A 12164-nucleotide genomic window follows, 5' to 3' on the forward strand; every position below is an offset into this window, starting at 1 on the left:
CAGCAGCAGAAAGCCAGAGCCAGGACGTTAAAACACTGTAACCCCATTCACTGCTCTCCTTTATTGCCTCTGGCACTTCAAAGCAGGATCCCTTTTTCCCCCTCCCTCACCTCCTCTGTTCTGCAGGCTACATCAGCAGCGGGGCGTCCCAATCTCCATCAGAACACTAACTTCCTAACAGATTTCTCTCTGGGAACCACTAGGAAAGAGTTCAACATCAGCCAGTGATCCAGAAAACTACAGTTCAGAAACCTGAAGTTCCCTCACACGTTCAGAGAAGCAACCCTGACAGAAAGAAATAGAAGAGCCCCTTCAGCACTACAACCCAAGCATACTGGAAGTTACCCATCTTTCTTGGCACCTGCTAGTTACCTCATATGGCCGGAGCTCAAAGGTTGTGCTATTTAGGCAGGATGGAGTCCACTGGCTTGAAATGCTGACTTTGACATTACTGAACGTCTTTCTGGAAGCATGGAGCAAGGAATAACTGCCAGAAAAAACACAAGCACAGGTTGGCCAAATCTTGCAACAGTATCAATAGCAGTACTGCTGTGAGGATCCAAGGACAACAGCAAAGTAAAGTTTCTTTGGAGGCAGTATGTTTCTCCAGCTGCTGTCAGCTGTGTAACAGACAAAGCTTTTGACACAAACTGAGGAGATCTTCAGGTCTGAAGCAGAGATCTCTCTGTGCCAGAGGCCCATCCACCCTCTGCAAACAGGGCTTGCAGGAGAAGAGAGGACCTCAGAGGCAAGAGAGCATTCCCTCAGTTGCACCAGGCATTAAATGAGTTCCAAGCGTGAGATGCGCCTCCTGTCTCATTTCAGCACGTACCTCCCCACACACCCCACCCAGGCCAACCCTTCTGCCACGGGCTGAGTTCCTGGCACAGTCAGTCTCACCTTTGGTGTGGGCTCTGTTTGTGGCTGGACTACCCAGGAGCACAGCACACTTCATTTTGCTACTGCAGGGCTCCCTGACCAGCTGTTACTATTGGCTTTTGTTGTTAAGGCTCAGAGCCAAAATTAAGAGTACTTCCCTACTTTTGCTCTCCTTCTTCAGACAAGCTCTGTACCTCCCCAAATTCAGCGAAACGAACACCTCTCTGCAGAAAGACATTCAACCTACCTGAAGAAGGTCAGCAGGAACACAACTATATGATGGTGAGTGCAATGGGAAACCAGGCCTCTGTTTGCAGGTTGTCTCCGCGAGCTTCCAGGCACAGCCATGGCCCTGTTTCTGCCCCTGGCAGCAAAGGCTGGTCGGTGCTTAGGTCATTTTGTCTTCTTGCTTAAACAGAAGAAGGTGGGAAGGGAGAAAAGAAGAAAGCATATGAATTAAAATACAAGTAAAAAAATACAGTGCTGTTCACCAAACAGCTGGAATTTAGCAGGAACGATTCTATGCTGTTCCTTCCCAATTGGGTTCACGTTGCTCTTCATCTCGTCAGCTGTACATTCCTTGACAACCTGCATGCCCAGCAATGTTTTTTCGCTGCCATTCTCCAGGCACCCCATGGTCATCCTCCAACCCTTTTCTTTCTTGAGCTCCTCAGTGCCCATCACCACAGGAGATTCCCCAGGATCTACTAACTGCAGCTGCTGCCATGTCAGTGAGCACTGCGCACCGTTTACATCCTTGGTAGACTACAGAGTAGTCACACGTCATATGTAAGTCGCTCCAAAAGTAAGGCCTCCTATTTATTTCCTTGGAAACTACAACACACACAAAGAGCACGATGACACTATGTGATAGAGCAAATTGTCAACAATGCTATTTTTCAACACAGTCACCGCTAGTAGCTGTGCAATTTCACCAACGATGAATAAGTGCCCGCATGCCACGCTCATAAAAATCTGCACCAGCCGAGGTGACCCACAGACCCGCAGCTGCTACAATAGTACTGCTTCTAGGAAATTGTTACCCACGCGGTCTGCCTTCCACTGGCCTGATGAGATGAAAGTCAGAAGGCAACAAATCAAGACTATACAGTGGGTGTGGTAGGACAGTCCAGCCAAGATTGGCAATGTGCTCCACAGTCTTCAAGTTGGTATGGCCTCTGACATTACTGTGCTGCAAGAGAAAGGCTGTCTTCTTCTCTGGCCTGACTCTGGAAGCTCGAGCCTTCAGCTTAGTCAGTGTCACAATGTAGTGGTCAGAGTTGATGGTCTGTCTGCATTCCAGGAAATCCTGAAGGATCACCCTTCTCCTATCCCAAAAGACAGCGCACATCACTTTACCTGCTGAGGGCTGCGTCTTGAACTTCTTCAGTGAGGAATTTGCATGTCACCACTCCATAGACTGCTGTTTTGACTCCAGCTCATAGCGGTGACCCCACGTCTCATCACTATGATGCGATCCAGGAAAGTGTCACCTTCAGCCTCATATTGGTTCAATACGTCCTGACAAACTTGCACGTGCTGTTCTTTCTGTTCCCACGTGAGCAGTCATGGGACCCACTTTGTGCAAACTTTGCAATATTCCAACGTTGTCACTGTCATTTCTAATGCACTGAAGCCAACATTCAGCTCTGTGCAGAGTTCTCTGGTCGTAATCCACCAATTCACGTGCATGAGCTGATGGAGACACTCTTCACTTTGTGGTGTGACAGCTAAGCATGGCAATCTGGAATGCAACTTGTCTTTCACGTCAGTGTCTCCACTGCTGAAACGCACCACCCACCCACAGCCTCTCTGTGCTCACATCCACTGTTTGGTCTCCAGAAACATTCAGCAAGCGTCCATGAATGTCACATGGTTCCATTTTTTTTTCCATATGGAGGAATTAAATTATACACCTTACATACAGCTTTGTCAGCTCTTGGGGAAATCAGAAGTCACCACCCAGGCTCGTTCCCATCCAAATTTTTGCCTGCTGCCGTACTTCACACAGACCTTCTGCTCTTCCCTTTAGTAACTTGCAAGGCCATTATCTCAGCTCTCACCTCAAGAAGCCCTCCGTTTTGTTCTTGTGACAACGAGTGCTGACCACCTCAGCCAGACCTCCAGCAGAGGTACTGCCAGGCCGCTGGGCTTCTCTCTGGGCAAACAGAGCCCCTCAGCCGGTGCCCTCTGCCGCTCCTTCCCCCCGGCATGCAGCAGCAAATAACACAGGTCTCCAGAGGAAAGCAACGCGCCGCAGCTTGTGTAACGCTGAGGGAGGAGCTCCTTCTCCGTGCAACCTGCTCACCGCTCGAAACACGAGATTTACTGCTCACCTCGTGCCGGCACGCACAGGCACAGATCTGTTTGCCCATGACACCCAGCTTCTGCAGGGCTGAGTCCTGGGTCCGATCCCAGAGACACCGTCTTTGTACAGACTCACAGAATCATTAAGGTTGGAAAAGACCTCTGAGATCACCTAGTCCAACCATCCCCACCACGCCCACTGACCACGTCTCTCAGTGCCACATCCCCACGGTTCCTGAACACCTCCAGGGACGGTGACTGCACCACCTCCCTGGGCAGCCTGTGCCAGTGCCTCGCCACTCTTTCTGAGAAGAAACATTTCCTAACGCTCAACCCGAACATCCCCAGGCGGAACTTACAGACATCCTCCCCGCCCTGCCGCTCATCACCGGGCAGAACCCGGGCGCGGCCCCGCAGCCCCACGTACCGCACCGCCGCGGCGCTCAGGAAGTGGCGGCCCGGGCGGCTCTTCCGGCGGGGGCGGCCCGTGGGCACGGCGGGACTTGTAGTCCCGCCCCGGGGAGGCTCCCAGGGGTACCGCTTCACGGCTGGCACGGCGCGGTGCGGTGCGGTGCGGTGGACACGGGAGGGGAGGGGTGCAGTGCAGCACCGCCCCGGCCGAGGGGCGGAGGAGGAGGAGGAGGAAGGGCCGGGACTACATTTCCCGCCGGCCCCAGGGCGGCGGGGCGGGGTACAAAGCGGCGCTACCTGGCCGGCAGGTGAGCCGTGCAGGTGGGTGTGGGTGGGCGGCTCTTGTCCGGGTCGCGCTGCCCCAGGAGGTGCGGGTAGCCCCGGGTCGGGGCGCGGCCTCTCACCCCGCGCTCTCCCCCGCTCCAGGCCCGGGCTGCGGGATGCCGTTCTCCAGTTCCAGCGCGGACGATGTCTTCGATTACCTCTTCAAGATCATCCTGATCGGGGACTCCAACGTGGGGAAGACGTGCGTGGTGCACCGCTTCAAGACGGGGCAGTTCTATGAGAAGCAGCAGAACACCATCGGGGTGGACTTCACCGTGCGCTCGATGGATATCGACGGCAAGAAAGTGAAGGTGGGCGGTGGGAGCGGGCTGGGAGGCGCCTCGGGGCGGGACTGCACCCGGGCCTCCATTACCGCGTCGGGAGCGGGGCTCCGTGGAGAGCCGAGACTCCAGTGACTATGGGGAGCTGTAAGAAAGAAGGGGACGGACTCTTTATCGGGGTCTGTTGTGATAGGGCAAGGGGAAATGGTTTCAAACTAAGAGAGGGTCAGATCTAGGTTGGACGTAAGGAAGAATTTTTTTATGATGAGCATGGTGAAGCACTTGCACAAGTTGCCCAGAGAGGTGATGGATGCCCCGTCCCTGGAGACACCCAAGGTGAGGCTGGAGGGGCTTTGAGCACCTGATCTAGCTGCGGTGTTCCCGTTTGTTGCAGGGGAGTTGGACTATGTGGCCCTTAAGGGTCCCTTCCAACTCGAACAGTTCCATGGAAGGTCAGGTAGCAGATTCCTTCCCTCTGCCTAGCCCGGCAGCAGGGCTCATCTGCTCTTTTTCCTTTCCTATAAAAAAGCTGCCATGCCCCACATCTCTCAGCCTACTTGTTGAAAGTGGGAATGTTGATCTACTTACAAAGCCGGCCCTAATCTAACAGATTGCTCTTTAGTCTGTAGGTTGTCTGCATACACACAAATACCTCTTCAGATCTGCTGGTCTTCTCAACTTGAATCCTTTATCTTGCAGATACAAGTGTGGGACACAGCTGGTCAAGAGCGCTTCCGGACAATAACCCAGTCCTATTACAGGAGTGCCCATGGAGCCATCCTCGCCTATGACCTTACTAGGAGGTCCACGTTTGAGTCTATTCCTCATTGGATTCATGAAGTTGAAAAGTATGGTGCTGCAAACTTGGTCATGATGTTAATTGGTAGGAATCTAAAGTTAAATATTACATTGTATAGTTTTCTTAATATATGTGTAAAATCCCTCTCGCTTCCCCACCGCTGCTTAGAGCATCTATGAACTATGACTTAAAGAGGAATACAGTTTTATTTAAAATAATTAAAATACATATCAGTTTGATCTCAAACAATTCTCTAAGTCCCAGCCTGACCCTGGCAGGGCCAGGCCCACTGCAGACAGTGAAATCTTTCCCCGTGTTCCTTTCTTGCTGGTAGCTTAGTAAGCAAACACAACCCTACTGATGTTAGAATGGCAGTAAGCCTGACCCTGTGCTCCTGATGTGCAGGAATGCAGCAGCTTGATAATTCAAAATGAAGAGGGATGCACGGAACAACGCAACTCCTCCTTCTCATTTTTCCTCCCTGTTCTTGTGATAGTGCTTGTCTGTTGCTCTGTAATGTGACTCTGACTGGCTAAGACAGTACACAGGCACGCAGCTTCTGCGAAGCACTGAGTAGTCTGCTTGCATTGCTCTTCCCCCTTTATTCTGCTAGCATTCAAGAAACTTTGCTTCTCGAGGAAAGGAATGGGTAAAAATCGCTGAGGTTGGAGATGAGAGGAAGCAGGATGGTTCTTTTCCTTTGGGTTTCAGATTATTATCGCTCTTTCCCTCCCCCCAAGGAAGAAGCTGCAAATGAGAGTCCTGACATGCTAAAATGGCAGAGCCTTTATCTTTATCCACTGCTTCTGCCTTTTCCACTGCAGCACTGTGCTGACAGCTCAATGCACCCAGCCACAGCAGCCCAAACTGGCTTTTGAGGATAGGCAGCACTGAGCCCTGGAGCACAGCAGACACAGGATATAAGCTTCTGCTGGTGCCCCTAGCAAACTACATGCTTCTGGTGTTGTGGTTCTTCCTGTTCTTCCTCGGAGGAAACAAACAACAAATTCTGACCTGCTTCTGAGTGAGGAGGAGGAAGGAAGGAAGAAAAAGAAGTGGGGGGGTAAAAAAAACCACAACAACCCACAAACCTCGGTAGGGTTTTTCTAACTCTTTTAATGACTCCAAAACACAAGACCTATTAGTGTGTACGGTGGGTTTTTTTTCCCCCTCTTAAATTCTGGAATTAGTAACAATCAAGCTTTTGTCAGAGAGCTGGTGTGGTACTTTCATCCAGTGTTGGTGCTGTTTTACTTACCTTAGTAGGAACGTTGAATTAGATGTAGTCCTTTTCTACACCTTTCCAGTGGGACAGTTAAAAAAAAAAAAAATTCAGCCTTTCTCATCTGGCACTGGAGGAGGAAAGGGCCAGGGCAAGGTGGTGGTCTTTAAGATGGCAAACAAACATCAAGTAAGGCAGCTTTGGAGGCTTGGGCCTTGCTGATATTGTTTGTTCCCTTTTGGAAAAGCTAGAAGTGACTTACAGGGGAAGGGCAGCTAGATGATACGTGCTGCAGTGTCAAGATCTGCATGTGATGAAAGGTTGTCTTGGAGCTAAGAAGGCAGGCTTCAGCCAGGCGCTGCACGTACCAGAACTGACAATAATCCAACAAGTGTTGGAACTACTTAAGACACCTCAGATAGAATACCTTTGGATATTTATAATTTCTACCAGATTACAATTACATTGTTTCGAGTAGAATATGAGTGCTTTCAAAGAATCCTCTGGCACTGCTCTCTAGAGCAAATAACTAGATAAACACAGTTTTTTGTGAGTTTTCTTTTCATAAGCTCATTTGATTAGCTATGGTTTCAATCCACATTCTCTGATGGTGGCTCTGACACGCTCACATCTTGCTATTCCAGTAACTCGTTTCCATTGTAATTCTATTATTTAGCAAAACCGAAGTAATGTATTACATTGAAAGAAAAAAATGTGAGCGACTAAATTACTGGATTATCTGTTTGCCTTCTTTTAAGGGAACAAATCGGACTCAGTGGATAAGCGACAAGTTCTGTTTGAAGATGCCTGCACGCTGGCAGAGAAGTACGGGCTCCTAGCTGTATTGGAGACGTCAGCAAAAGAAGCTCAAAACATTGAAGAGGTGTTTGTGTTGATGGCTAAGGAGCTGATAGCCCGAAATACCTTGCAGCTTCATGGAGAGAGTCCTCCAAACAGTGTCTACCTCGATTCCAGGCCAGTGATTGTCAGTCCAAGTACGGAGAAGACCCAGTGTCTCTGTTGAATGCTCTCTTCAGGAACAGAAAGTAGGAAGTCATTATTTCTCTGAGGCTATGTTTGATCTCAGTTTAATTCAGATGACGAAAGTTTGCTATATGGCCTCAAGCCATCTCTCATAATTCTACCTTGCAGTTTGGCATGTAAGTATCTTCAGAGATCACTGTTGCTGTTGGCAGCACAGGTTGCTTTGAACGTGGCAACTGATACCTTAACACTGTAAGCTGAGACAGCTCAGGAAGCTGCCAGCCCTTGCCTTAACCAAAGAGAACTGTTTCAAAAAAAAAAAAAAAAAAAGATTGCCTTTAACTATATCTTTGAGACATTTTTCTGGCTATGTCAGAAGATAAATTTGCACTAGAGCCTGCATTGATTTGATTCTTCTAAGATGTGCCGTCTGTTGTAGTGCAAGCTCTCCAGCTAGTAGCTTTAGAATGTCTGATGTACTTGGACAGCACTAGCCCACTGCTGCCTTACCTTTCATTTAGGGGAGGGCCGGATGTCAGGCACGGAGCCACCCATCCCAAGCAGTTAAAAACCAACCTTTGTAAGAGGGTGCCATTCCACAACTGTATTTCTTTCCTCACTAGACAAACCTGTTGTCATCCTCGATGCTTCAAAGCAGGCAGAATATGGTATGTTAGGGTGCCAACCTTCTTCCAGGAGTGAGAACCGCTTTTATTTTGCTCTTGAATTGTAAGAATTGCAACTAGTAGTGAGCTGTCTTGTTACACAGTTATTAGCACCGAAGCTTCCAAGGCCACAGTGGCCTCCATTAATGCTGGGGTGAACGGACTACTTTGTTTTCCTAAGCCTGTCTTGCTTTTGAGTACTGATTTTAATCAAAAGCTGACTGTTAGTTTGTGTGCAAGCACAACAGTAGAGTGCACTTGTAGACTTTTGAGGGAGCGTGAAGGATTCAAGTTTGTGTAAAACAGCACCAAGGAGTATGGTTTAACAATGCAACCTCACCTTAAAGCAGTGAAGGGATGGGTGTTGAGCATACAAGTACACATGCTATTGCTTGGCAGACTTAACCAAACATCTTGGTAAGCAGTAAAGACTTTGTCTTGTCCCTCCCAAGTGCAAGCAGTGCTACTGGGGGACTCAATTCTACACACAGGAACTGAAAGCAGGTGGGGGTTTTGTGCATTCTTTTCAGCAGATATAAACAGTGGAGAAGGAGGGGGGAAGAAATAACATACAGGAGAAGCCTTCAGATTACACAGTCCACATGTACTGAAGTGTATCACTTAAGCTGTTAATGTTTAAGCTATGAACTAGAAATCATACTTGATAACGACAAAATACAGCCTGGGTTAGATGGAAAGAAGCCCTGGGAAGGTTGGCAAGCTGCCGCTTTATGAGATGGCAATTTACCTATGATGTTTCACAAGTTCCTGAGAAGTAGGGAAAAACATGTAGCAAATCCTTCTGGAAAAACTTGTCTGAGAAGCACAAAAAAAATAGAGTAAATCATTGATTTAGGCTTGAGCGTATTTTTTTTATTATTATTGCTTGCTCTGGCCAGGCTCTTTGCTACCGCTTGCTAAGAACAGTGGTTAACTGAGCTACCCATAAACCTAGCAGAAAGCTGCACAGCTCAGGCTTGCAGTTGAGCTATTGTGTTTTGTTCTGCACTGTTCCCTTTCATTTGATGGATGTAATGGTCTCCCTATCATTTTCTCAAGAAACTGGTCTTGCATACCTACCCTGATGTTCACCTTCATGCAACTCAAGCAGGAGCGTGCGCTCTCCTTTGGTTGGTTCTGCCTGGTGCCTTTCCCAAGCCCTCAAAGCAGTTGTACTGAGTGGTTCCCACAGGGTCACTTTTCATTCACAGGAGGAGCTTAAAAGAGTGAGCTGCAGCAGTTGCTGAGGTTTTCAGAGTGTAGTTTAATAGGTACTACCTCATGAATAAGTCTGACATGGAGAAAACAATGAAGTTTGTTAGCAAGCTTTATTATGTTGCTCTAGACTGTAAGCTAGCAGCCATTAGATTAAAATGTGTAACTTTGATCATTGTGCCTTCCTCCATCACAGCAAATGGAAGCATGCAGCTGCTGTGCTGTCAGTGCAAGTTAATCAAGAATCGCGTTAATTGCTGCAGAACCTTACGTTACCATTTTTGCTCTTCCAGCATCGTAGGCAGAGCCGGTGTACTTCTTGATGGCCTCATTACCATGCTTGTAGAAAAGCCAGCTTTTCTATAAATGTGGTTTATGATGCTATGATACGAGTTACTGCTGTCCCCCAGTTGTAAGAGCTGTGCATCCAGCTGGAGGAGAAGCTTGTTTGTTTTTACCTACTAGGAAGAAGCATTCAAACCTTAGCTGTCTGAAGTTGCTGTTGCACATTCTTTGCACTGATACCCACACCTATGTCATGTGAGGCTAAGGCAGCACCGCCCCCCCCGGCAGGGCAAAGAACTGAAAGGATTCTGAAATGGAGCATACGCTGAAACCTCTTAGAAGCTGACTGGCTTAAAAATAAGCGTAATTACAACCCAATGATGGGGAAGGCACGTGGCACTGCCCACGTGGTCACACTTTTTTACGTGCGTAAGGAAGAGGCTCTTACCCAACCTGTCACAGAGCCTGTCCTGGAGCCTCCTTTCGGGAAGCAGAGGCCTGCCAGTGCTGTGGGACAGAACGAAAGCCACTTCTTCCCACAGCAGGCAAGTGTTGTAATCACAGCAATGTTCAGTGGGAGCTGCTCCTCCCCGGCTCTCATTTACGGAGGAGGGCTGCTAATGAAGTTGGCATCTACATCTGTAAAACACATTCAACTCAAGGCAGAGGGAGATTTAGTACTCAACACTCTTCCTACCAACTCCCAAAGCCATTTTCCAACACCTCTCTCAAATGTAAGGACCAGCACTACAACAGACAGTGCTAGGATAGACAAGTAGAGCTGCTTTATTCAGAAGGAGAACCTCTTTCACTTAGAAGTACATCAGCTTTTAACAGGGACTTGCACTCTTAAGCATTTCATTGTTAGCTTAAGATAGGTAGGTCCCTCTAAAGTCTTTTACTGCACTTCAGTGACGTCCTAAAACCAGCCTCACACTGTTCTAAAAACTGCCCACAAAGGCTTTGTCTATGTGATCACATTAACCTGCTGCCAAGGACGTGTGGACACTGGCTGGACTGCAAATGACAAATAGCATACCCATGGATAACAGCAACAAGTTAGGGGCAGAGATTTAATACACTTGCAACTCTTATTTTCTTGCTAACAGCTGTGTCCATAAGCATTACTGCTTATTAGTTATCACTGCCAAGTCTGGCTAGATTTTGCTCACCACACACAAGGCTCACCTCAATTACACACGTACACAGAGTTAAACAATGCCTCTAGTGCTACAGCTGATTAAAGTTGCCTTCCTAGCTCCTTTGTTGCTTTTGATCCATACAGCACAGTCCCATATTATATCTTGATCCCAAGAACTGAGTGGATTCCCTCACTTGGAAGCTGCTGCAGCATTAGCAATGCCATCTAGGCAAGTTCCATCCCAAACAGGAGACACTCCATACCTCAAGTCATGCTCCGAACAGAAATTTGTTTTGTACCTCCCATCTCAGGAAAGAGTTACTATGTATTCCCTTAAATGAACCAGGCCTCCCAGCCGCAAGATTACAATGCACATTGTTGCAATCAGGAAAGAGCAGCACTTAAAAGGATTGTAAAGAAGCAGAGGCCCTGATGAACTGCAGCAGCAGTGGCTGTTCAGAAGTGCCCTTTGCTTTTATGATCGCAATCAGACCAACTAGAACATGCAGCAATCACTTATTTCACAATTACCACATGGTCCAAAACCTCACACAAAATCAGAAGCATGTATTCCTGTACAGGGACTGAAGTCAAGGCACTTCAGCATGCATCTTTTTTTTTTTTTTCCCCTGAATATTTTGGTTTTGAAATCAGGATTCTGTATAAAGACTCCACAAATTCCCATCAACCTTTTTCATCTTAACACCGCTATGAATACTCTCACTGTCCTCTGTATCTACTCGGTTTCTGTATCTTGGGAACTTACTGTGTACTACATTTTAAGTTTTCCTCTCCGTGTTTTCACATTAAAAGTGGATCTTCATTCTAGTGAATTCATTTGTTTTTACAGAGGAAAACCACAGCAGCCTCCTAACATTCTTCACTCACTTCAAAGGCCCCACACCTCTCAGTCATTCCCCTTGGTAGGGTGGCTGGGAATTACAGCACAACAGCATGCTTCAGAACAGGCCTACCAACACCTGGATTCACACAGGAAGAAACACACAGCGCTGCTCAATGACAAGTGCACGCAGTGGTTCAACTCGCAGAACAAGAACCGCAACACGTTTCAAAGAGAACAAGCAGAACACCTCGCCACGATGAGCTGGACTACACCAGTCACCTTGCAAGTAGAGAGAGCCACCTCCTCATTAAATCACTTATCCAAGTATTCCCAACTTGCCTGAAATCCTACAGAAGCAAGGTTTAGAAGCAGCAACACCTAGCACTGTGCCACAAGCACACCCAAACAAAAAGCAGAGCGTGCTATTTCTGACCCCTTGGGAAAGAAAACAGATCCAGGTGCTTGTAAACCTGTTACCATTCTCCATCCTAATAGGTCACATCTTCATTACACTTCGAACACAGCCCTCCACTATGAGGTAAGCAACCTACTTTCACTGTTCAGAAGGCTTGTTCTGCTCCCCAGCCCTGGAGTTTGTTTTCCTCACTCTCCCTATCTCCATTTCATTTCCATTTGCATTTCTCCCTCTGCTGCTTGTCTCTGGAAAAAGAACATCCAACAATGGTTTCAGACTGCTCAGCTCATCTTTTCTTAGTCATATTCCTGAGCAAGGCCGAATACACTTCTAGTATCTAACTTCCATCTTTATGCATTTCTGTAGAAGAACGCTTCTTTCTCAACACACGT

At 47.7% G+C, this 12164-nt stretch overlaps 2 protein-coding genes across 6 annotated transcripts in view; one reads left to right on the forward strand and one right to left on the reverse strand.

The window, feature by feature from the left end:
• The window catches only part of SLC37A3 (solute carrier family 37 member 3), a 21491-nt gene extending 17739 nt beyond the window's left edge, over positions 1-3752 (reverse strand). The window contains exons 1-3 of one of the 4 annotated variants that reach the window (XM_021388102.1): positions 3614-3752; positions 1127-1288; positions 373-487 (exon numbers count right to left, since the gene is read on the reverse strand). In XM_021388102.1, the coding sequence (XP_021243777.1) occupies positions 373-487; positions 1127-1227 (216 nt within the window). In that variant the 5' untranslated portion in view covers positions 1228-1288; positions 3614-3752. Of the gene's footprint in view, positions 1-372; positions 488-1126; positions 1289-3545 lie in introns of all 4 variants that reach the window. The other 3 variants (XM_021388117.1, XM_021388095.1, XM_021388110.1) reach the window with 3 other exon arrangements.
• On the forward strand, positions 3653-11341 carry RAB19 (RAB19, member RAS oncogene family). Of its 2 annotated transcripts, none has more exons than XM_021388152.1 (4): positions 3653-3905; positions 4024-4232; positions 4902-5085; positions 6982-11336. In XM_021388152.1, the coding sequence occupies exons 2-4, from the start codon at positions 4038-4040 to the stop codon at positions 7245-7247; spliced, it is 645 nt and encodes a 214-aa protein (XP_021243827.1). In that variant the 5' UTR covers positions 3653-3905; positions 4024-4037; the 3' UTR covers positions 7248-11336. The 2 variants fall into 2 exon arrangements, with proteins under 2 accessions (XP_021243827.1, XP_021243834.1); XM_021388159.1 differs by having other exon boundaries at positions 3713-3918; positions 6982-11341.

The sequence above is a fragment of the Numida meleagris genome, chromosome 1, assembly GCF_002078875.1.
Source record: "Numida meleagris isolate 19003 breed g44 Domestic line chromosome 1, NumMel1.0, whole genome shotgun sequence".
Lineage (NCBI taxonomy): Eukaryota > Metazoa > Chordata > Aves > Galliformes > Numididae > Numida > Numida meleagris.